At 41.1% G+C, this 25077-nt stretch overlaps 2 protein-coding genes across 3 annotated transcripts; one reads left to right on the forward strand and one right to left on the reverse strand.

The window, feature by feature from the left end:
* Positions 1-1673: 1673 nt before the first annotated feature.
* PMPCB (peptidase, mitochondrial processing beta subunit) lies at positions 1674-8468 on the forward strand. 2 transcript variants are annotated; one of them, XM_010724870.3, is made up of 12 exons: positions 1674-1935; positions 2240-2326; positions 2756-2885; positions 3272-3470; positions 4135-4214; positions 4724-4836; positions 5438-5581; positions 6135-6298; positions 7634-7719; positions 7810-7898; positions 8099-8174; positions 8270-8468. In XM_010724870.3, exons 1-12 carry the CDS (start codon positions 1711-1713, stop codon positions 8332-8334), a joined length of 1458 nt encoding a protein of 485 aa, XP_010723172.1. In that variant the 5' UTR covers positions 1674-1710; the 3' UTR covers positions 8335-8468. The 2 variants fall into 2 exon arrangements, with proteins under 2 accessions (XP_010723172.1, XP_010723234.1); XM_010724932.3 differs by having other exon boundaries at positions 6138-6298.
* Positions 8469-8514: 46 nt separating this feature from the next.
* Positions 8515-24213, reverse strand: DNAJC2 (DnaJ heat shock protein family (Hsp40) member C2). The gene is given in 17 exon segments (XM_031552985.1): positions 8515-8633; positions 9666-9820; positions 10444-10551; positions 11422-11522; positions 12783-12967; positions 14147-14216; positions 14303-14391; positions 14682-14791; positions 14794-14830; positions 15454-15575; positions 15673-15764; positions 17402-17467; positions 18189-18269; positions 19474-19615; positions 21763-21861; positions 23399-23474; positions 24026-24213. Coding segments are annotated over 17 exon segments (1641 nt in total). The 5' UTR covers positions 24059-24213; the 3' UTR covers positions 8515-8558.
* Between the last annotated feature and the right edge of the window lie 864 nt (positions 24214-25077).

The following is a 25077-nucleotide window of genomic DNA, read 5'->3' on the forward strand; positions in this document are numbered from 1 at the left end:
TGTAGGCCGCGTGTCGCGGCGCACGCCGGGAGTTGTAGTCTTAGCGTGGGAGCTGAGGCTCTGAGATGGCGGGAATGTCAGCGCCCGGCTGCCTGCCCCCAGAGGCGGGGGGTGTCGGGAGGGGTTGTCTGCTTTCTGTGCGGCCCAGGAGGCTTTTGAGACCAACTGAGCAAACAAAGCCAAACCAGAGCTGGGCTTCTTCCCTTTGGAGAAGAAAAGGCTCTGGAAAGACCTCATTACGGCCTTCCAGTACTTAAAGAGTGCTCATAAACAGGAGAAATCAACTTCCTGCAAGGGCAGATAGTGATGCGTTTTAAAACTAAAAAAGGGGAGATCTTGATCAGATGTAAGGAGGAAATTTTTTATTCAGAGGGCAGTGAGGCCCTGGCACACAGTTTCCCATAGAGCTGTGGGTGCCCCATCCCTGCAGGCGCTCAGGGCCGGGTTGGATGGGGCCCTGGGCAGCTGAGCTGGTGGGGGGCAGCCAGCCCACACACAGGGTGGGGATGGGGGGCTTTAAGGTCCTTTCCAACCCAAGACTCTTCTGTAACTTCTTAATGATTTCTTAATGTTAATTTCTTATAACTTTTCTTCTGGATTAACTACAAGGTGGCAATTTCAATATTTGGCTTTATTCTGGACAGCAGATGACTGTGAATTGCAGTCTTAGGCATAGGCCCCAACATTTAGTTGGAGGGAAGCAGGTGGAATCTAATCCATTTTAGTTGCCTTAAAACGTACGAGGAGCAGTTGAAGTCATTTGGCTTGTTCAGCCCAGGGAATGGGAGGAGAGCTTCCTCATAAGGAGAGCGGAGGGGCAGCACCAATCTCTGCTCTCTGGTGACAGTAACAAGACCCAAGGGGACAGCATGAAGCTACAACAGGAGATGCTCAAGTTGGATATGAGGAAAATATTCTTCACAAGAGGGTAGCTGAGCAATGAAGCAGGCTCAGTGGGGCTGTGGTCAAGGCACAGAGCTTGCCAGAATTCAAGAAGCATCGGGACAACACTCTCAGACATATGATTGTTTTTTTGGGTGGCGTTGTCTGGATCAAGGAGTTGGACTCAGTGATCCTTGTGGATCCTTCCAACTTGGGATATTCTGTGATGCTTGTTTTTTTTTTAGTTCTGAGTTGGTTAATGTATTCCTGTGTGAGGTACTGACAAATAATTTTGAGAGAAAAATATTTTTTTAAATGCATGTTTTAAAGAAGGAGCCATGAACTTACATTTAAGTTCAGGAATACATTTTAGGAAGAGCATTCTAGGATAGGATAGGACTGGAGCCCTCAGTATGGGAGAGAAATGGACCTGTTGGGGCGTGCCAGCAGGAGGGTCATAAAAATGATCCCAGAGTTGGAACATCTCCCCTATGAGAGCTGGAGCTGTTCAGCCTGGAGTAGAGAATGATCTGTGAGACCTGAGAGTGGTCTTTCAGTACGTAAAGAGGGGCCGTAAGAAAGAAGGGAAAGACTCCTTTAGCAGGATTTGTGGTGATAGGACAAGGGCAAGTGGTTTCAGACTAAAAAGGAGATTAAGACTGGATGTAAGGAAGCAGTTTTTTACAGTAAGGGTGGTGAGGCACTGGAACAGGTTGCCCGGAGAGGTAGTGGATGCCCTGTCCTTGGAGACACCCAAGGGCTGGATGGGGCTCTGAGCACCTGATCTAGCTGTAGGTCTCCCTGCTTGCTGCAGGGGAGTTGGACCAGATGACCTTTAAGAATCCCTTCCAACTGAAACGAGTCTGTCGTATAACTTATAATCTAAGTATGACTGATGTCTTTTTCTTACAGTGTGTACATGTGGGAAAAGGCAGATTCAGAGCTGCCCAAGCAGCAACAGAAGTAGTCTTAAATGTTCCTGAGACTCGTGTGAGTCCTCTGGAGAATGGTCTGCAGGTAGCTTCTGAAGACTCTGGGCTTTCAACATGCACAGTAGGTAACCTGTAAAGGGGATGTTTTTTCATAACTTCGTACATGTTTTCATAACTACTTGTTTTTTCTTTATGGAACTTTGTTGGAGTCTATAAATGTTTATTAGCAATTGTTCTTAAAAGGAGCAGAGAAATAGGATTCATAAGGCTTTTGCAAGTGTTTTTTTTTTTGCGAAGATCTTTTTTCTGGTTCACTTAAAGAAAAAGCAACTTAAAAGTAGGTCTTAAAAAATCTTAAGTGTAGTTCATAGAGGAAAAACAGCAAAGTTGCATTATTGATTGATAAAATTATTATCCCTATTGAGGTTGGACTTTGGATTGATGCTGGAAGCCGATATGAAAATGAGAAGAACAATGGAACTGCTCACTTTCTTGAGCATATGGCTTTCAAGGTGAGTATGAGTACTGGCTTAAAATTTACAACAAATTTCTAAGTTAGTTATCTTTAGAGATCAGTGATAGGAACTTAGTCAGAATTCTCTAAATACAGTTTACAAATCAGGGGGATTGGATTTTGGTTCCACATAGAAAGCAGAGCCAAATTTTTAGTCCTGTGTAGCTGATACAGAACTATAGATTTGTACCAGGTCTACTTTTAACTTGCTTTTAATTTTTAAAAATGTTTGTAGAAGATCCAGCTTTTCATTTTAATTTGTGAGCATAGTAGGATTTAGATCTGCCTAAATATTGGAGAGATTAGTGTACCAGTATTCATTTCAGAAGACTCTTTCTCTTCACCTTGACTTTTGCAGACAAGCAGTATTAATAGTCAGCAAGTGGATTCAAAGATTTAGTTTGACTTCCTTATTGTTTTGTTTCAGGGTACAAAAAAGAGATCTCAGTTAGACCTTGAACTGGAGATAGAGAACATGGGAGCTCATCTGAATGCGTATACATCAAGGGAACAAACAGTGTATTATGCAAAGGCTTTTTCAAAAGATTTACCAAGAGGTAACTGCTTTTGTTAATCTGAAAAGCAGCAAAGAACAAAACAAACATCCAGCTCCTGGTGGAGCATGAGAACGATGCTTTTGCTGCCTGACAATCCCGCCTTTCTTGGGCAAAAAGTACTTTCTTAAACTTATAGGAATGTGAGAGTGCAGGTTTGGGAAGGGTTGTGGCAGAAGCGATGTTGGTACTACAAGTATTTCTGCTAGACTTGCCCTTGGAAGTGCCTTTTGAGTTTGTACATTTTTAAAATTTTTCAAGTTCCAAACCACAGCTCTTATTAGGGAATGTTGGGCCACCCCTGCTTTGAGTTGAGTTTTACTTTTGGAACCAGATTTTTCTCGTAGTCTGAAAATTCAGTTTCTATTCCCATCTCTGTTTTCAATTAGCTGTGGAAATCCTTGCTGACATAATCCAGAACAGCACCCTGGGAGAAGCAGAGATTGAGCGTGAGCGAGGAGTTATACTCCGAGAGATGCAGGAGGTTGAAACCAATTTACAGGAAGTTGTCTTTGATTACCTTCATGCCACAGCCTATCAGAAAACAGCCCTCGGAAGGACAATTTTAGGACCCACTGAAAACATCAAGTATGTCCAAGTTTGTGGCCATCTTCAGCTGTGGGGTCTCTTTTCTATATTTAAAAGATTCCTGTGAAAATGCAGGGAATGACTTTAGTTTAAATTTTGGCCTTGGAAGATGCATGAAATTGCACTGGATGTGACTGTAAGAACTTCCCTATTGCCCCTTTATGCAGTCATAAAAGTGTACGTGAACTTCACGTGTCTACTGCACAGCTCCATTATGTGCCATTTGTTATTTGTTAAAAATACACCTGATGCAAAATTGGAAGTGCTCTTTTTTCCCATCAGTCGGGTGTTAGGCACTGCTGTAAATAAACCTGTGTTTACACTGTTCTTTTCTGCATTTGTTTACAGCAGTGCAGATGAGGAGATCACCAAACATGCTATTTTAAAACTGACATGAGATCATTGGTGGATCCTGGCTCCACCTGACAGAGATCAACTTGGAGTAGAGTTGTAATTCTTACTCCTTATCAGGAAGCTGTATGAACTTTGAAAGACAAAATACATGAAGCTCCTATTTCCTTTTTAGGAAGTCGCCCTTATTGTAGCTTTTTGCTCTGTACACTGGCAGAACTTATAATTATTTTGATACTATATCATTCTGTACTTTCTTCATCTTGTCATAAACTTTACTGACATGGTAGTGATGATTCCTTGACTGTTGCAGATCCATAAACCGTAATGACTTGGTGGAGTACATAACAACACATTACAAAGGACCCCGAATAGTCCTGGCTGCTGCTGGAGGTTGGTATGAGTTATCACCCTGGATCATGTGAAACTGTGCTTAAAACCACGGTTATTTAAGTTCCTGGGAACAACACGGTGAATTGCTCATTGTTCAGTAGGTCCCAGATGCTCATTGTTAGCCCTGCCTGTTCAGTTTGTGCCTCTGTAGCCTTTGAACTTCTGTTCCCTTTTTCCCTCAGTAAAATTCCAGAAACATTCTTGAATCAATAAGGAGAATTGAATTGGAGGGTGAGGTCATTGTTCTATGTGAGTTTGAAAAGAAGGGCCTGGGAGGAGGAGGTCATTGTGAAAAGGGAGTAGCAAAAAAAAACAAGAGAAAAAATGTTTAGGCTTGAAGTTGAGAGCGGTTTGATTTGGAATATGATTGTGATTTTATGCTGAGTAACAGTGCTGTGAGCAATCTGAAAGTGTGGGATTAGAGGGCAGAACCTTACTGCTTGGTATAGCAATTTAAACGAACTGTTTGTAGAGTAGCATTACAAAGTATGTGAAAAACCTTTGTTCAGGGGTCTGTCACGAGGAGCTACTTGACCTAGCAAAATGCCATTTCGGTAACTTGCCATCTGCTCCAGAAGGAGGACTGCCACCCCTTCCACCATGTAGCTTCACAGGCAGTGAGGTAAGCTGTCTGGTGGCTTTTTGAGCCGCCCTTTATCCCATTGGAGCACTACTGACACGTGCAGAGGAGAGCTCAGTTGTTTTGCACACAGTGACAGCAACAGGAATACGTAGTTTCCAAAGCAGCACTTACTTACCAACTTCTTTTTGGCAAGCCTTGCTTCCACCATTTTCTCTGCCCTATCGATTCCTGGAAGAATACTTCCCTTACTCCTGTTGCTTCTTTCCTTTTGTTCCTTTGCCTTCACTGTTGGAACATTTCCTCTTGTTGGGGATATGGAGGAATGTGTTACATGGAGACATGTGTGTTACATTCCCAACTGTATTCAGATCCTGAAAAGGCATTATCTTTCCTTCCCCCTCTTTCTATAAAACAATTTGTAGTGCCTTCTGTGTGTACGTGGCAAAGTGTTACAAAATGTCCAGAGTGCAACTAGTTAAGGCTGATGTTAAATGTAACTTTGTGCCCTTTAATTTTTGGTTCTGCCTGTGCCTGCTTTGCGATATTGGTGTAGTGGAGATGTCTGTGTCCTAATGCTTAACTTCTCACGTCCGTTACCACGTGCAGGTTGTACAACATCTGCTTTCATGTGCTCCCACAGATTCGTATAAGAGATGACAAGATGCCCCTGGCACACATTGCCATCGCTGTAGAAGCAGCTGGCTGGTCTGACCCCGATACCATTCCCCTTATGGTAGCAAACACTCTGATAGGTAACTGGGATCGTTCCTTTGGAGGAGGAGTGGTAAGTGGACCTGCAAGCACCCTGCTGCTTATAATGAGGCTGGTGAGACTTGCCTGATGGGGTTCTGCCAGGACAGGTGGATTTGAGCATATCTGAGGGTGTTGCTGTTACTTTACAATATTGTTTCTGAAGGTCCTTCATTAAAGCAGGATGAGGGAGACCCAGCTGGAAGTCAAAGAGGATTTGTTGCCCAAGATCTACGAAAATCTTAGGAAGTGGTTCTAGATCACTAAAATAGAGGTGATTTGAGGCCTGCCAGTCCTCATCAGAAGCAGAATGGTTCATCTTTACACATTATCAGAATGTGTGGCTATTGCCAATTGTCCCTTTCTTGAACCTGTGTAGCTTTATGATTTTGGCTTAAAATCTGGGCTGTTATTTGGAAGTGTGAGATTATGTGCAAGGGAAGAAGTGACAATGAAGAGCTGATACTGGACTATGTAGCCTCTGCTGGACCTTCTGATACCATTGCATGTTCTGTCATGATAGAAATGAAAACAAGACACTAAAGAGCCTTCAGAAAATTCATGAAATGTGTTTTCTCTTGTCTCAGCAGAATTTATCCAGTAAACTTGCTCAGATTGCCTGCCATGGTAACCTGTGTCATAGTTTCCAGTCCTTCAACACCTGCTACACTGACACAGGGCTGTGGGGGCTCTATATGGTCTGTGAGCCATCGACTGTACAGGACATGGTGCATTTTGTTCAGAGAGAATGGTAAGCAAACAACTGTTTGCCTAAGAACAACATTGCTGTGGACAAATATACTTTAGAAGAAAAAGGCATTCTCTGAAGAGAATATTTCTATTTCTCTGCTTAGGCTTGCCTGGGAAAAACAACTGGATCTGGTTCTGAACTTGGGCACATGAGATGCACAGTCCCAGCAGGCAGTTTCTGGCACTTTTATTTAGAATGAACACTTCTGGGTTTAGGTTTCTTTTTCTCCCCCAGAAAAATAAGTGTGAACTGTAGGTAGTAGCAGTGCTTTTACAAGGAAGATAATGGCAATGATTTTCTTTTTGACTTTCATGTGAGAGCAGATATGAAAATGTATGTCAGACTTTTTAGAATGCTGCTAAGCCAGCATGCAGTGCCATGAACTGCATGTTTGACAAGTGAAAGAGTAAATATTCAGCATAATGAATGAGCATAATGAATGGGCAGTTACCTTTAAATACTGTTACTAGTTAATGATCCTGCAGTTACTGTCCCACATGACGCAGCAGGCGTTAGAAGTACCTAGGAGAATGATGTGAAAAGTAGCTGAGCTGTTATATACAGTATCTTGAAACACGGGACTACAGATAATTTAATTCATCTAAAACCTTATATCTAAATTGAAAACATGATCGTAGCTGCAATTCTAATGCCTGAACTGAAGATGTAATTAGAGATAGATCTTATTTAAGGGCTTGAAGTGGGTGAACTTGAAAGAAAACAAAATGAGTTTTTTTCCATCGTGTAGCACTTAGTTATTTACTGAGATCTCTGTAAACAGCTCATAGATAAAAACATCATTGCTTTAGCTGTCTGTATGCTGCAGCTTAACACCAGAGAAGCTGTGAGCCCTTACTGTGCTGGAGTAATGGGTTAAGAGTACTGCATCCTTCTGTCCTTCTAAGAGTCTTCTCTGTGCAGTGTGATGTAGTTACACTGTTTGCTATCTTTCCAAAAGCCAGGAAGTAATGGATTGCCTTCTGGGCTAATTACCTCTAATTGCTTGGCTCCTGGTAGCTTACCAGCAGCCATTCTGAAACTGGCAAGCATGGACCACACTCGGCTGAAAACATTCACTTAATAAAAGGAAACAGCTCATCTAAGGGGAAAAGCTTGATCTTAGGCTGAATACTGGTATGCTTCCAAAACCTTCCCTACTTTTATCATGCTGTTTCTGCATATCCTGTGGCTTGTTTTCATATCAAATACTCTTATCAGCATTGCCTATAGAAAAAATGTGCTTGGGTAGATTGCCTGCAGTAAAGAGGCACACAGCCCTCTTGCACGCCTCAGGTCAGCTTTAAGTAATGCTTTTGGATCCAAATTATTTTTCAGGATAAGACTTTGTACAAGTGTCACAGAAAATGAAGTAGCTCGAGCAAGAAATCTTCTGAAGACAAATATGCTGCTACAACTTGATGGTGAGACTTAGAGGTTTTTGGTTTTTTTTTTTTTTTTAACTTTTCTGCATTTCTATGCTGATAACTGAAGCTTATTTTCTCCTGGTTTAGGCTCCACCCCAATCTGTGAAGACATCGGAAGACAAATGCTGTGCTATAAGCGCAGAATTCCGATTCCAGAACTTGAGGCAAGAATTGAAGTAAGTGGCACCCCTGTTGTAAATTTTTAATTAGGCCCCTACTGTAGTAATTAAGTTTCTTAATTGTTATAGGAAGTAACAGTATAGAGGTTAGACTGTTCAGAAAGTTTTAATTGTTTTGCTGCCTGTTCCTCTGGGCTGCTAATAACTTTTTGGCTAGGGTTGGTAATGAAGATTTTGATAATCTCTAATTATTTTAGGCTATTGATGCCCAGACTATTAGAGAAGTTTGCACAAAGTACATCTATAATAAGCATCCTGCAGTTGCTGCCCTGGGTACGTTGCCAAGTTCCCCTATTGTAACCCCCTCTACGGCTTTCCTTAACAGTTTAGAATGTGTCATCTCATGGTCAACTTCCTTTAAATTCCAGGTCCAATTGAACAACTTCCGGAGTATAACAAGATCTGCAGTGGGATGTATTGGCTTCGTGAGTAGTGGATGACAAGAACTTTCAGTATGTTTGAGCTTCAAAAGAAAAAAAGAATAAAGTAAAGAGGATACTACTATCTCCTTATAGCTTTTGAGCTGGGAGAAATGCATTTGAAAAGATTAAAACTCGAACACCAACTGTAGTCCTGCATATTTGTATACTTAAGGAAGTAATGAAAAAACGTATAATATTTGCATTTTTATTATAAAACAAAGATTGTCAGTAAAAGTCATTTCTTGACTTTAGTAGCATTCATCACTTGTTCTTGAGCAGCTTTCTTTGCCTTGACCATTTCAACGAGTTCCTGGAGAGTTGGGAAGAAAAAAAAAACACACAACTTATTGAAATGTTCAGCTTAACTACTATGCAGGCAGCCTGAAACACTCTGCTAGGGCTGCATTAAAAGAGAGGTGATCAGCAGGGAGAGGGAGGTGATTGTCCCCCTCTACTCAGCTCTTGTGAGGCCCCATCTGCAGTACTGCGTCCAGGTCTGGAGCTCCCAGTACAGGAAGGACATGGAGCTCGTGGAATGGGTGCAGTGGAGGGCCACGAAGATGCTCAGAGGGCTGGAGCACCTCTCCTATGAGCAAAGGTTGAGGGAACTGGGATTGTTTAGCTTGGAGAAGAGAAGGCTCTGGGGAGACCTTGTGGCCTTTCGGTACTCGAAGGGAGCTTATAAACAGGAGGGGGAATGGCTGTTTACAAGGGTGGATAGTGATAGGTCAAGGGGGAATGGTTTTAAACTGAGACAGGGAAGGTTTAGGTTGGATAGTAGGAGGGAGTTTTTCACACAGAGGGTGGTGATGCACTGGAACAGGTTGCCCAAGGAGGTTGTGGATGCCCCATCCCTGGAGGCATTCAAGGCTAGGCTGGATGTGGTACATAGCAGGGGGACTGAAACTAGATGATCATTGTGGTTCTTTTCAACCCAGGCCATTCTGTGATAGTGAGCAATCTGGACAGTTTAATACAATTTATCCTAGAAAGAAACCAATTAATACTGATGTGGTGTTGAAGGTCAACACTCATCCACTTCTCTTGTAGTACAACACAAAATACAAAGGGGACTATGGATTGGACTTCAGAATCTCTAATAACATGTTATCACATTTAAGACAAGTTTCTTGTTCCCAGCTTCCACCTTCACTACTTGCAGGGAAAGAAAACCTAGTCCTTACTGCTCTTTTGGGGCCAAATTACAAAAAAAATGATTCTCTCTAAAGCTCCATTTTGTGCTAACTTCCTCTTATACAGTGGTACAGTGCCTGGGAGGGAGGGCAACAGTAAACACGATAGATTCTAATGAGACCTAGATGACAGGGTAAGAAAACCTTACCTTATATCGCTTCATGCAGTCTTTTTTTGACCGGCCTGGGACGGCTGCTGCTATTTTCTCCCATCTTTCAGGAGTATTTACTGGGTAAGTCTTCAGTGCTTGCTCTAAAAGTTTTTGTTCTTCTGTAGTCCAAGGGGATGAATCTAAAGGTGATCCTGTTTTCAAACGCAAAAGTGACAAAAAAAGTTTAGTAACAAACTTTTGAGATATGCATAATACCATTAAAAAATCATAGATTTTAAATCCTTATAGTACTGGCCAAGTGGCATGTGTGATCTCTGGATACAGCACAGAATCTTTGGAAGGTATTAGATAAGCAGCTGCTAGATAACCATAGCTGTCCTGTGAAATCACATCCTTAGGGCAGTGATGTTGCTTTTCCTTTTGTTTTTCAGTAAGGGAAGAGTCTGTTGCAAGACCCTGGAAGGTTTGATTAGAGGTGTTTGGGCTTTTGCAGGAAACCAAAGCTTAGCTGTAGGATGATCCTATATTTCAAGACATCCCCTCATGCCTACTGTTTCCTGAAAATGAGGAGCAGATGATCTCAAAATCAGATTTAATCTATTGCCTCACAAAGAAGCATTTCAAACTGTCACTGTTTAGTTAACCTTGGTTTGTACTAAACATACGAGAAATTATCAAATAGATCTAGTAACTGAGCTTGCATCACCTTCTTACTAAAGTTTCTCTGTAAGCAAGTCTGAAGTTATAGATTACTTTCTTATTAAGATGCACAGAGGAGACAGCTCTGCAAGAAGGGCTCCCTTTTCACCTTTACCTTCAAATCGTTCTGAGGGGGCAGCGCTGTCCATCTGAGGCACCACACCATGTTCCTTTTTAAATTTGTCAAATGCTTTCTTGTTGATATCATCTTTTTGATGAGGATCTATGAGAAACAGAATAGTTATTGCAACAAAACAGAAGCCAGCTATAATAGTAAAAACATTGTAGCAGATATCTTAACAGGCACACAATAACAAAAAATAAAAGCCCCAGTTCATGCTTCCTTTATGATGATGGCAAAGAAGTTGGTAGACAAAAATACTGTTCAGGGCCCAGTATATTTTTCTCAAAGTGTCAGGCCCTCCAGTTCCTATTTCACTTTATGCTGCTGAAATAAATACCTCCTCCATGTAAACTTAAGCCTGAAAGTGCTGCTTCAGTGTGATTGAAAGGGATTGTCTAGTGTAAGGACTGCAGCACAGATCTCCTGCCTTACCCAGACTACCTGTGTCGCAGGGGCAGTCAGAACACAGACAGTCTCCTGCCTCCTTATCTAGATACATGGCACAGAGAAACAACTTTAATGCTGTTATTTTGTGTTTGTTCTTCTTTTTTTTTTTTTTCTATAGTAGCACGTTTTGCTTTTCCTTGAGAACATAATCCAAAGCCTTTTCTCAGAGCCCACAAAAGCTATGTTAATTTAGCTGTCTGACTGGTGTTGAATCTCACAGTTGGGTGGACAGTTCCTCTCACCCAAAGTATAGAAATAGGGCCTAGACATTTACAGGTGCATCGAGTTAAATTAAAAGAATTTCAGGGATTCACTCAGGAGGTAAAGACTTGATGTGATAGCTATTAGGATGGAAATACTGAGTCACAGAAATGCTCCTCTAACTTTTCCACCTAAGCTATGTTTCTTTTTGGGATATACAGAGCATTTTCTCCCAAGAGACACACTGTGCTGTTTGAAGAAGATCGAGCTGTACAGAAACGTGCAGAGCATCTTAGTACAAAAATAAGCAAATACAGTTACCAAGCTTCTGGAGGCTCTTTGCTTTATTGATGACATCTTTTGCTGTTCGTTTTATTCCAGTGGTAGAGTGCAAGTTCATGTAGTTGGCAATAACTTCCCACCTAAAGCAAGGACAAAAAGGGGAAAACAGCACATAATATAGTTGCTTATCTTTGTACAAGCAACAATTAAGCTTCTGTATGCAGCTGAACATATACCAACTCTTAAGTTAAATTTATTAGTACTTAAACACATGAAAACTTTCAGTAACTAATATGGAAAGTTTTTAGTCACTAAATAGTATGTTTCTGTTAAGAATTCAGTCAGCTTGTGTGAGGTTCTTGGCTTCTCAGACATAAAAGGCATGGGGGTAGAAAGCAGGTGTGGAAGTGCAAAACTACAGTCCTTGAGACTGCTCGGCTGTTGCTTACCTGAATTCCCTAAACAACTCTAACATAAAATACTGCACTGCCACTGAAATGGCAGGGATGCTATTAACACTTTTTCCAATGCCCCTTGAAAGAGGGCCTAAACACCAGATAAAGGAGATTCAGCAGCAGAGAGCTGGAACAACCCAGCCCCTGAATTATCCAAAGTGCATCTTAGAAAACGGAGAAGATGTGCACCTGATCAGACAGGAGCATCACAGATCAAGGCCTATCAAGCTCCTGCTACTCTTGACTGCTGATACACAGTGCAGAAACAAATACTGGTGCCATACCTATCACTATCCTAAGTATGAAAGCTTCAGTTTTTTGGATTTTTTTTGGTTTAAAGTAGAAATCCAAATCTGGTAATAGAGGCTTCAAATCTGCGAATCCTAAGTGAAAGAAGGTATTTCAATCCTGGGAAAGATAAGGATTTAAGGCACGAGGAAGTGATCACCAGCACTGCTTTCTGTCAATCCCAGCCTTTCCTTTTTTGCCAGCTCTCTCACAAAGAGAGAAGAGGCACTTAGCTCTTTCTATGTGTTTTCCTCCTAACATGTAGAAGAGAAACAGAAATACATTCATTGTGGAACTACTGCAAGTAGCTTACATACTTGTGTTCCTATCCTGCTGGATCACAGTCACTGTTCCAGTTTTGTTCTTGGTTCTAATGACTGGCGCCTGTCATGAGCCCTATGCAAACGTGCAGCAGGGCACAATCTTGTTATGGACTGAGGTCCAGTTAAGTGAAATAAATGGGCCCAGAAGTAATTCTAGACACATTTACAGCACAGTATTAACAGAAGAAAAGGGGGCTGTTCAACAATCAAGGAAAACAAGGAAACTTAAAGAGTCCTACTGACATATTTGGTACGGTCTGACAATAAGTTGTATTATGCTTGTTATTTACTTAAAATTATTAGTTAGCTTTTTAACACCAAAACTAAGAAGTACCTTGAATTAGTCCCTGCTGGGAAGAGGTTCACTGCTTTAATTAATAACTGTAAATCATCTTCTGGCCAGTTTTTGCTCCCACCTCCGCCACCTGTCGTTGACTTCTCTGAACTCTTTGTTGCTTGGCGCATACGAGCCTCTGCCTCTTCTTTCTCTCGCCTTATTTGTTCATTTATTTCTTCTATCTGAGGGGTTGTAAATGAGCATTTTCATTTTTAAGAAAGAAACATTATATGTTGCTACAAAGCCCCCTCTCTGGAATTGCTTTGAGCCTTGAATTTTGCTTAGTTTCTGTTCTGCACATGATGCAGGAAGAAACAGAGCTCATCTGATTCAGCATTATTTCCCTCCATTGTGTGCACAAATGTAGACATCCCAGATTAGCAGCAACAGTAGAAGTCCGTCCAAGGATTAAGGCAAGATTTCTGAGTGCAATGGGAATATCCACACTAACATCTGACACCAAGAGACAGATCCACAAAAGGATTAAGAACCTAAACTGGCTTGTGGGGCAGTCCAACATCCATTCTGAGTACAGTAACTCCCAAAGCTTCCAGTAAAACTGCTACCTAACCCTGGTTAGGCCAGAAATTCTCAATTATTACAATTATAATTCAAGTGAAAGCTTTAATAGGATAGCTAAATTAGCATTGACTGCAACAACACAGACTTCAGCTACTCACTGTTTACTCAGGCTTAGGTGGCCTATGTACAGTTTGTTAGCAAGCAGAACTGAATTTATCTATCACACATCCTTGTGAACTGTAATCACATCTTGAGACAGTAGTTAAATACCATTCACATATCTACACGCTTACACCTGTTGGAAGAATGCTCACTATCTCTTAATTAAGTCTTCCTGGCAAAAGGAAAACTACCTTAGATAATTTTTATTAAAGCAGAACAGCTTTAAAGAGGAACAGAAAGGTCAATATCCTATTTTGGAATACTCTCCTGGATACTGAGAAACCAGATTAAATCATACGCAATGCAGGAGAGATTTTAGTCTTAATTTTTCAGTTGTCTGATGAGAAAACCTAACCCTGGGATGGGGACTCAAAAGCAGATGAGAGAAAGCATCTTATTCTCTCTGCAAGACATGGGTTCAGCCTTGTTACTCTAAATGGATTTGCTTTCCTGGCAAATTGAAGCAGATCCTTGTGGAGGTTCGTGAATCTTGAGCACAAGTGTCTTGCTTTTCCTATACTTTGGCATCCAACCCTCTGGCCCTTCCATGTGTCTACAGCATCTTAAAACTTCTGTGGATCCAGTCCCAGGTCACAGATAGTAGAGGCAGGATTTTTCTTTTGCAAAAGAATTGGTTGAGATTGCTCTCATTCCCCTCCTAGGGGATACATAATTACCTGTTTTACTACAGCTGCCTTTCCTCCTTCCCTTGTTGTGGATGTAAGTGCTTCATTCAAGCACTGCAGACTAAAAATAAATGATTAAGTTACAATGCATCGCTAGTAGAAAGGTGGATATCAAAACGAGCAGGAATAGGGAGCAAGAAAACTTACCTTGCTAGCTCAAGACGATCACAAAGCTTTTCCACCTCCTCCATCATTTTAACACAATCTGCCTCATTATCAGAAAAGTAATTCCAGTTCTGGAAGCAGAAATACATGTTCTGCAAAGTTCTTGAACTTTATTGTCCTGACCCTTCAGACAAAATCTTAACACACAGCATTCTTCAGTCTCTGCTGTGCTTCGGCCTATTCGGTCAGCCTTACTCAGAACTGCACGCTAAGTGCGCATTTTAGCATTTTGCTGTTTAGCAAACCCACTCTCCATACCCATCTCTGACCACAAGAACAAGCGCATGATAAGCTCTGATCTAATCAAGCATAATAATTTCACTCACATAACCTGTATTTCACTACGGTAACACTGAAGTACCTTGCACGTTGTTCTCAATTTTTGCCTTTCCTTCTTGATTGCTTTTTTCTGTATCTCTTTTTCCTTCTTTGCTACTAATGCTTGTTGCCTAACTTCTTCTTCCTCTTTTCTTTTGCTAACCGTGCTGCTTCTAATTCTGCTTGTCTTTGCTGCAATCAAAAAGAAAAAACAACCAACAACACAAAACAAACACACAAAAATACACTCAAAGCAAAGTCATGCTGTTATAAGCTCATTCAATATTAAAATCTGCAGTTTCCATATTTTGGAGTACAGCAATACTTCAGTGTTGTCTTTGAAAGTACTTTTTAGTACCCTACAATTCCCAAGCCTTTCATTCTGAATACTGTTTCCAGAGACATATTTTCCAAGCTGTTAATATTAATCAAGTAGGTAATATTACCTCAAAGTGTTTCACAGCAAGCAAGTGCTTGCAGACCATACCCATAAAGTGGATAGAGCTGCTTGCTTTATGTTAGAGGAAGGCAGGTCACAGAAGTTAGTGACTGCCTTTAAGACAGAGGGAGCGTATGCAATAACAAAACCCAATTCTGTAAGTTTTTCATTTCAGATCCAGGCTCCTTATTTTCATCTCTTTCTCAGAAGGCTGTCAGCCTTTACTGCCCGTTACACTGGGATCAAGGACAATGCATCTGTAAAGCCTAATACAACTTTAACAGTAACTTTCTGACACATCTGGAAGCTGGAGCCTCTAGATCAGCTGTGAATGAACCAGGCTTTTTCAACAAAATAAACCAAGTGGTTAACTTACTTTTTCTCTTGCCTCTTGTTCTTTTCGTTTTGCTTCTACCTTCGCTTTCTTCTCCGCTTCTTTCTTTGCCTTTTCTTCCTCCTTAAATTTTTTTATCCTGGGATCACAGCTATATGCATTGTCTGGCAGAGGACAGGACACATCACGTACAAGAGAAAAACAGAGCTTTTCTGCTGTTAGTTAACAAGTCTCTTTTACAAGAGCAGTTTGTATGCTCACCAACAAGTATCCTAATTCTGTTCATCTCCTCTTTTTTTCTCAGTGCTCTGGCGGCCCTATTCTGCTTCTCAATCCATCTTCTTTCATCTCGACTGCAAAGGGAGAGCGTAGTTAGTTCAGCACTAATGCACAACACAGCGTCTGTAACTGTCAGAAATTCAGCAACAAACTATTTCAGAGTTTCCCCACACAAATGCTTTTCTGTGAATACTTCAACAACAAGCTTCAAAAAAAGAACTTCCAGGCCCCAAGACAGTGTTCCAAGTGCCAAGAGTTTAAACAATCAAACAACCCTTCCCAACACCTGACAAAACAGGCGTCTCACCTCTCATTACAGGGAATGGCCTCATGGACTCTGTTTCCAAAATACAATCCATTTGCTGACCTAACATTAAGCCCGAGCAAAACAACTGAAATGCTAGTATATAGTTTAATTAAAGGGCAGTGGTATAATTAATGCCAATTATCACCATTTCACAGAAAATAGGCTGTGTCAAGTGAACGTGTGTGTATAGAACTCTTTCCATGAATTACTCATCCATACAACCAAAGGCAGATAAATATCCCTTAGAACAAAGGAAACAATTCCCCTAAGAGTACAGAAGTCAGTAACAGACTGAAGGATGAGAACAGATGTGCAACATAAGCTTTGCCAAGAAAGGATGACAAGAATCACGAAAAGAAGAACAGGAAGCCTGCTATGAATTGTTGGTCTAAACATTTTTAAAGCAGACACTGAATGACTGGAATTAAGTACAATACAGGGCTATGCAAATAATTCAAGAGCTTTCCAATAAGAAGCCTAGAAAATAATTTATCAAAAATGCAACTGGTATAGAATTGATTACAGTGCCTTCACAGAACCTTCACAGGAGAAGAGAACACTGAGTCCAGAAAGAGAAAAAAGAAATTAAGTGCAGAAAAAGGCATAAGAGAAACAAGCTAGAGTCTAAGTATGGCACCAGTGTTAGAGACAGAACTGGCTAACTGCTGCAGCTAACTACAAAACTGGTTTCTGTTCAGACTTGGAACAGGAGGTTTATGTAATTATGGAGATACAGGAGTGACTGAGTGAAAGGTTGTGTCCTGTGAAATACAGGTCAGACTAAATGATTCAGTGCTTTATTTTACTTTAAATGTTCTGTGTCTATAAGAATAGAATTAGAATGTATTTTCCAACAGCAACACGGTCTGGGTAATTCAGCTACTGTCGCTATACCAAGAAGTAGGCAATTTTTATTAACATCAAGCCTATAATTCTAATATTCCTATTCTAATCTAATCTAATATAAAATAATTCTATATTCCAGAAAGCATTGCTTGTCCTAGCAGAGTTTAACATGAAGTTGGAGAAAGAAACAATATCTGCTTACTCATCTATTCTGTTTTGGTTCAACTTTTCAGGCAGGTTAAGAATAACAAGCCAGAACTTCAATGAACACACAGGAGATGCTTTTAAACTTTTTTTTCCCCAACCAAAACAAATTCAAAGTACGTTAGAAACACCCCAAGAACTATTCAATCTCACAACTGAAAAAGCAAACCAAAACAAAACCCAAAAGCCCACAGTCCAGTTCAAGTCCACAGCTGACTACTGAGCTGGGAGAGCAGAACCCCATCTCAGCTCAGCAGCCTTTCCTCTTCTGTTTTTATAGTCTGAATACAGCAAGACTTTCCAATCTGCCATTAGTCTCTCACTCTCCTACCAAATTTCTTTTTACTTACATACCATTCTGCTTTTTCTTTTTCTTCTTCATCTAAATAAGAAAACTCTCTCCAGGAATCAAAATTATACCTAAATTAAATACAAAAATAACAAGAATTAATTTAAAAAATATAAAAGAAAACAGCAAAACTATTAGAAATAAAGAATGTTCTTCAAATTTAGGTTTTTTTGGTAGGCACTTACACAGCTTTTACAATTTATAAGGTATCATTTATAATTATACTGCATCTACAGTGATACCACTGTGTTAAGTCAATGCTATCGAAACTAATAATTCCTATTCCTGCAGGACCATCAACTTCACAGTCTAAGCTCCCAGTATAGGCAGTGGAGTTGTACAGCAGCATTAAGAGAGAAATCATTTAATCTTTATGTAGGCATCCATATTTAGCAGATGAGCCAAGCCAGAAGCTCTGTGACTTTCTCAGACTAATCAGACCCTCTTTAACTAGGGCAGCTTAAATACCTGCTGAACACCTCGAATGAAAACACAAGTGAAACAAACCCCCCCTCCTACTGGCTGGGACAGCTCAGTTTGCAGCCATTCTGGCCAAGCACTGTCCAAAAGCCCTCTGCAACCGTAAATTCACAATGCACACAAAGGTGTTCTAGCTAGAATAAATCTAGCATGGTTTGTGGAAGGCACCAAATAGCTGTGAAGCAATGTCATGACCTTACACAGCCAGAACAAATCACAGGGCAACTATCTACATACAAACAGGTCTGCAAACCCTTCATATTGCACATCCTGAACACTATGAAGAACAGCTGAGGTCATCATCTAACTTACCAAAATGAATAGAATGCATCTACCTCTTCAAATGAAGAGTTCACGTCCCCAAGTTTAGGAACATTTTTCTTATTTGACCACCTGAAAATAAATGGAAATGTTCAAGAAGTAATATAGATGCAATCTTATTTCATAAAATGGCATCCGTTAAGTACAAATCAAAATGCCAAAAGTGAGTTCCCTCCCATCACACAAATGGATCATGGGGAAAGAGGAAGAAATCATGATTGTCTGCTCTAAATATCCTCCAGATTGTGCCTTGTTTGGGGAACTCTCCCAGAAAAACAGCCTCCTGCTTCCCAGGTTTGGCACATACAGAAGCAGACCTGATGGAGCACAAGCTACCACACTAGCAACAGGGCCTCAATTCTCCACACACATCCTCCTGGTAGAGGAGCTTACAGAGAACGAACAACAGGTGCTCTGTGAGTAACTCAGCTCTGTGGTAAGCTACAACAACCTTCCCATGTTTTCTAACAGAGTACAAGAGAATAACACGTGCCCTGCCTGCATGCAATTTCTTTCCTACAAGGAGGGAACTATTCCATAGGCTCTAGAGTTTGTTACTGCATGACAGAGAATCCATATCCCAACAGAGAAGGGATCATCTGACAGCCTTAAACCAGGTCTGAATCTCTGGATTGCTTACTAAGACACTTAATAAATCTACCTAAAATAAGCAGTAGGTCACTGAGAATGCACTGTAAAGTGCCTCATATCATAAAACACTTTTTCATGTTAAAAAAAAAAAGCTAAATAAACTGAGTTTAGACCTGTGACAGCCTTAATACAAAGTTAATTGGCAAGCATGAATCAAATGCAGGAAAAGCCACACACCTTACAAAAGAGAATCACCAAATATTGACATTTATGTATATCTTCTCTCCTAACCAGCTTAATTGTGAACATAACTATTGTTAATGTCTCATCCTCATAAGAATATCATAAAAAAAGGAATTTTTAGGCAGTAGCATACACACACTTGGCATAGTAAATTACTTGAAGATGAAGCAATGTTGTACAAACAGGACAGTGTGTAATTTGGAACTGAGAAGAGTCTTGTCTTTTTTAAGAAAATCTCATGGGTCAAACCCAGTCACTGGTGTGGCACTGGAGATTATTTTAAAAAGAAATCATTGAGAATGCTCCATTTTAATTGTGTTAATTTGATGAGAAGCATCAAATTCCCAGCATCCCTTAAAAATTGCACCTGCTACACACAATGCCAGAAGAGTTTGCAAATACTGACTCTGTTGCGCTTCAAAAGCAGTAGGACGTGGCTTACCTGGCATTTCTTTCAAAAACTGGTGAAAAAACTTCAAAGAAGTTTTCTTTTGCTTCACTTTTGGAAGGTACAGAGTTATCAAAAGTAGGATCTATGCTGTTGAACGCTCGTCGTTTCACAGGGTCAGACAGTATCTCATAAGCTGAAAAGTTACCAGACATCAAACACGAGACTGAGATGAGTTCTCCTGGCAATGTGGGAATGCTAACAGAAAAGGCTCTACATGTTTAAAATGTGCACCCAGATTTGTGTTTGATTCTCTACAGCCAGAAATTTAATTATTTTGGTTGCATCTCAACTTGTATTGCTGGCAATTCCTGTTTAACTAAGCAGGATGAAAAAGTCTATGAAAAACAACATATTTAACTATTAAAATGTAACAGATTATATTAAAAAAATCAAAGCACTCAAATCAGTTGTCACTGATAGCTTGGGCATGACATCTTCAGGCTTTTATCTTGCACCAAATCCTTGCAGACAAATTAACAAACAGTCTTCTAAGTCCTGCAGTTGGGGGAACAGCACATCACAACTTTATAACCTGGAAATCATACTCTGCAGCTCCAGTAAACTCTGCTTTTTTTTTTCTCAAGGAAGCATGGAATTTGTCTGTCAGATCTACAATACCTATTATTTTTCATTAGGAGTAGAAATTCAAGGAAATCAAAGTCATATTGCAATTATTAGTGGGCTTCTCTGACTGTTTCCCTGGAGAGAGAATGCTACACCGTGAAGGTCACATCTTGCAAGTGATAATAAGCTGGAGACCTTGATGCTTTGTGGTTCTGTAAACTGAGGAAGGAATGAATGCAAGGAAACAACAATCAACTGCTGCATGCCAATCTTCCCTTGCCCCCAGGGAAAGGGACTGCCTCTGCCAGTACTCTAAATGACATCAGTTGTCTTCTGCATTACAAGATGGGAGCTTCAACAACCCTCAGACCATTTCCCTAGTGGCACCTGTGGCTGAATTCAGGAATATGCTGTATTTCACATCTGACAGTTTGCAACAACACTGAACAAATGGACAAAATGTTTCTCGGACTAATCAGGCAGCAGCAGAACTTTGTATGCAATTCCATATTGCCTGAAGATCTTAATTTCTATTTGAAGCTGGTTTTCCCAACAGCTGACAACAGGCGAGTAACTAATTAGAACAGAAGGGAAACAGGTTTCCCTACTAATTTTCAGATATTAGTATTTTTTTTTTTTCTGTTTCAAGTTGAAACAAAGTCACAATTATTCTGATATTTGTTAACACAGAATTGTCTGAGTTGGAAGGGACCTTTAAAAGTCATCTAGCCCAACCCCCCCCCCCCCCCCGCCAATGAACAGGGACATCTACTACTAGATCAGGTTGCTCACAGCTCCATCCAGTCTGATCTCAAATGCCTGCAAGGCTGGCCACCCACCACCTCTCTGGGCAATCTGTTCTGGTGCTTCATTACCCTTACTGTGAAAAAAATATTCACCTTGTATCCAGTCTAAATCTCCTCTCATTTAGTTTGAAACAATTTCCACTCATCCTATCACAAAAAACCCTGCTAAAGAGCCTGTCTCTTTCTTTGTTATAGCCTCAACAACACAATTGTTGTTTATTTTTGAAAAGTTTTAGCACAACTCTATAGAAGACTGTAAACATCATTAGCTCGTCTAACGTAACATTTCCTAACACTTTAACTAACAAGTCACTTAGAAGAAGGATTAGAAGATACTCTCCCCTACCCTTATTGATTGAAAACATTTGTTTAAAAATAAAAGCACTACTAGAAGCATAAATCTGGCTATACCTAAACTAATCTCTAAGTTTCTGCCATTAGCCAGCAGCAGCATTCTAGGTCACTGTAGGCAGGAATGAAATGTCATTCAGTCACACTTGGTCATCTGTGTGCAAAAGCAAGCGTCTGAGAAAACCGATATCCCAGATGAAATCAACAGACACTCTGTTGGCAGAGTAAGAGCATTAGAATTCTGACTTTTTCTACTGCTGTTGGCATCTTGCAGGAGTTATTTTACAGCGTTTCATTTATTCTAGGCATGTGGCAACCTCTAGTGGTTCACCCTTGCATACACTGCTGTAAGAGTTCACAATAACTTTTGCATTGTCACCAAGTGGCAAAGGTCGGTCAGCTGTATTTCCATACTGCCTCCACCCAAAGAGAAGTTACACTTCAGTGATGGCTGCTGAGTAAAGAAGTCTGCCAGTACAGAAGAGAACTTCTTTGGCTTTGTACAGTTCTTTAAAAGTAGCAAGAGAGACAAAGCTCATAAAAGAGGTCAATGACTTACCTTTAGTTATGCACGTAAAATAATCATTATCACCTTCTCCTATTTGCTCCCCTGCAGCTTTTCGCTTGTCTGGATGATGTTTCAGAACCATGGATTTATCTGGCAAGTAGATGCATAACATTGAGAAATGTTTCAGCACAAACACACACACGTCTTTCTGGTCAAGTTCTCTACTCAGGCCTTAAATCCTAAGAGATAACTTCTGGTTATCTTCAGAACGTCATCTGTTATCAAAGTTGTCTTAGAGCTCTACAGTCACCAAGAGAGAGATGCCCCAGTTCTTGCTCAAGAACATTAGCAAGGCCAGGTGTTGCTCTATGCAGTACTAACACAGGACTCACAGTGGCACTGCTAAGAACTCCAACATATGACCACGTACTAACTGCAACATAATTTTCTGTACAAGTCAGTAACTTGCTACATGTGCTGCCCAAGCCAGTTCCAAACATAAGGTAATGTGACCAAGCTGTAAGCGAAGAATGATTTCTATTTTTGTGCTCTCAGTGACCACACAGTCGCTTGCCATGGCTTTGCTGGTAGGTGACAGGCTGGCACACTGCCTTAGCTCAGTCAACTGAGTCCTTCTACCCACTTGCAAGTAACTTAACCTTCACCTGTGGTTTAACTGAGGACAGTGATTCTACTCATACAGGGACAGCTTTTTTATGTAACTGTTTGCATGATCAATTCACAAAGCTGATGGCTTATTTCATAGGGAATTTAACAATCAACTTCAATCTTCAAACAAATACTTGCAATCAGCTCTTGGTCACATTGCTTTCTAGAAATAAAAGTTCTGAAGCCTGACATGATGTTTCTTGGTGTGTAAGTATCAAAAAATACCCCTGATAACCGAAATGCACTTGTAAACCTTCACATTTCATGATTTCTGACACAGGCCCATGATACCATTAAGCAGTACACTGCACTTCCAAGGGCTATTGTTTGCTTATCTGAAACACCAAGGGAATGCAACCTTACAGGAACACATCCTTAACGGCTTGATAAGAGCCCCAGCACTCAGCAACAGGAACTCCACACTTACAGCAAAATGACCAAAGAAGAGCACAACTGAACTTCTCAGAGGTCTGAGTTACTTTTAGTACAATATTTAAATGCATGAAAATTTAACAGTTATCACTCCGTTCCCATGAAAGCCTGAGCCTACCACTTGGGAAGATAACAGCAGTATCTATACTTCCTAAACATGCAGTAGCATTAACATGGCAGTTAACAATTCTAAGGGGGCTTGAAGGTAATAATTTGTAGAAACAGGCAGGGCAGGGCCAGACATAGTTCTCAACCTTCCACTGAGCCTGGCTGCAGAAATATACAGTTACAGCCTGTGTTGGGATTTGTTTCTCTGCTTGTTTTTTGTTGTTGTAGTTTGTTTTTAACCAAAAATCTTGAGATAAGAAAACAAGATGTGTACTCAGTGGAATTTTCCATTTCACTCGCTTTGGACCTATGGATTTCAGAACTGTGAAGTGAAATTACAGACTGGTAAGCAATTGGAATCAAAGAGCAGGTCTGTAAAAATAGTAAAAAACTTCTTTGTGACACGTTTGTATTTGTATGTAGAAAACAAAGCTGTACTTCTGAAAGAAAAGTATGCTTATGAGGGAAGGATACTTACGAGCTGCTTTGATTTGTTTCTGAGTAGCCCTGTATCGTATATTTCCTAGCCCAAGAACTGCATAATGGTCTTGATTCTGAGGAACGAAGAACAAAGAGCTCTGGTAAACACTGACATATGTGATCTAAGAAGGCACAACACACGTAAAGCAACATCTTTAATAAAGCATATCTTTAAAGCAAAAGGCAGGATTTTTCTCTTTCATAATAAACATTTGAAAAAGCCCATAGGAACAATTTCTTTTAGAGGTTGCTATACTGTACCTCAACCCAAATAGTATTTAAGTATTGGATCGGATCCTAGAAAGTTTGAATTGCTGTGTTAATACTAAGGCCACTAACAAAACTGCAGAACACAGAAGAGTAAACCCCCACCCCATGAGGTCTTGAGTTTGTCTTCAACTGATTACGCACGGAAAACACAAAACCAGTCAAGTCTAATGCTGATAGACACAGAGAGATTCAGACTGGGGTAAGGAGGGGGTCACAAGCAGCTGGGAGTGGCAGGTAAATTGGTCAGGAGAGCTCCAGGAACAACAACAAAACAACAACAACAACAACAACAACAACAACAAAACCTACAAATCAAACAAAAAACAAATCAACATTATCACTGCCAACAGAATACCTTCCAGTCCTTGGGATCAAGGGTTTTGAGCATAGGAAATTCTTCAAGTTGCAATTCCTCATCCCCTGATTCTTCAGAAAGTTCCTTTTCATCTTCTAACTCCTGGAAAGAGGCAGAAACATTTATGTTTCTCCTCTTAATAAATGCTTCAAACCATCTTCCCACAGGTTCCACTTGACAGAGCACTGATGCTATAAGCAAAAACACAAAAGCAACTTCACCTTCTGTGGCTTACTTTTTTGTTGCTGTTGTTAAAGTACCATCAAAGTACTACATGACATAACGCTGCAAATTGCCAAGTTACAGAATCACAAAGAGGGTTAGGTTGGAAGGGAACCATTGAGTTCCACCCCCCTTGCTGCAGGTAGGTCGGTACCCGCCGAATCAGGCACTGCACCCACCAGGCACCAGCTCAGGCTGCCCAGAGCCCCATCCAACCCGGCCTGGAACAGCTCCAGAGATCCACAGCTTCGCTGGCAGACAGTCCCAGTGCCTCACCACCCAATCCGTGAAAAATTTCCCCTTAACCTCTAATCCCCAATCTCCCCTCTTATCGTTTCACACAGTTCCCCCTCATCCTAACGCTAAAAAGTTTTTTCCCCTCCTGCTTCTAAGACCACACAAGGGAAGGCTGGAGGAGCTCTTCGGAGCCTTCTCTTCTCCACAAACTCCCTCAGGCTGTTCACACAGGAGACACGCCGCAGCGCTCTGAGCATCCCGCGGCCCTCCTCTGCGCCCAGCCGGACATCCCCCCGTGTTGGGATGCCGGGAGCCCCAGGCTCGGCCGCAGACCGCACGCTTAGCCGCGCAAGCTGTAAGGACGGCGGGCGCTCCGTCCCACAGACCCGGCCGTGTTCCCAAACCCCGAGAAGCGCCTCCGCTCCCAGCTAACAGCCGTTACGCAGCTCGGCTCTCACAGGCACCGCTACCGCTCCCTCCGCAGCGGCCGCACCTGTTGCTGCCGCCTCACACGCAAACCCCGACGAAAGCCCCGAGCGCTCGGCAGACGAATCCCCCCCCGTTCGGTTCTAAACCCCAACTTCTGCGCTTCC

The sequence above is a fragment of the Meleagris gallopavo genome, chromosome 1, assembly GCF_000146605.3.
Source record: "Meleagris gallopavo isolate NT-WF06-2002-E0010 breed Aviagen turkey brand Nicholas breeding stock chromosome 1, Turkey_5.1, whole genome shotgun sequence".
In the NCBI taxonomy this organism is placed as follows: domain Eukaryota; kingdom Metazoa; phylum Chordata; class Aves; order Galliformes; family Phasianidae; genus Meleagris; species Meleagris gallopavo.

Excerpts from the sequence above, each read along its gene's own strand:
- PMPCB (XM_010724870.3), top strand. The coding sequence starts at position 1,711 with ATGACCTTTAAGAATCCCTTCCAACTGAAACGAGTCTGTCGTATAACT. Across the intron at positions 5,582-6,134 it reads GTTCCTTTGGAGGAGGAGTG|CAGAATTTATCCAGTAAACT; the intron begins GTAAGTGGACCT and ends CTCTTGTCTCAG. Across the intron at positions 8,175-8,269 it reads TCCTGCAGTTGCTGCCCTGG|GTCCAATTGAACAACTTCCG; the intron begins GTACGTTGCCAA and ends TTTAAATTCCAG.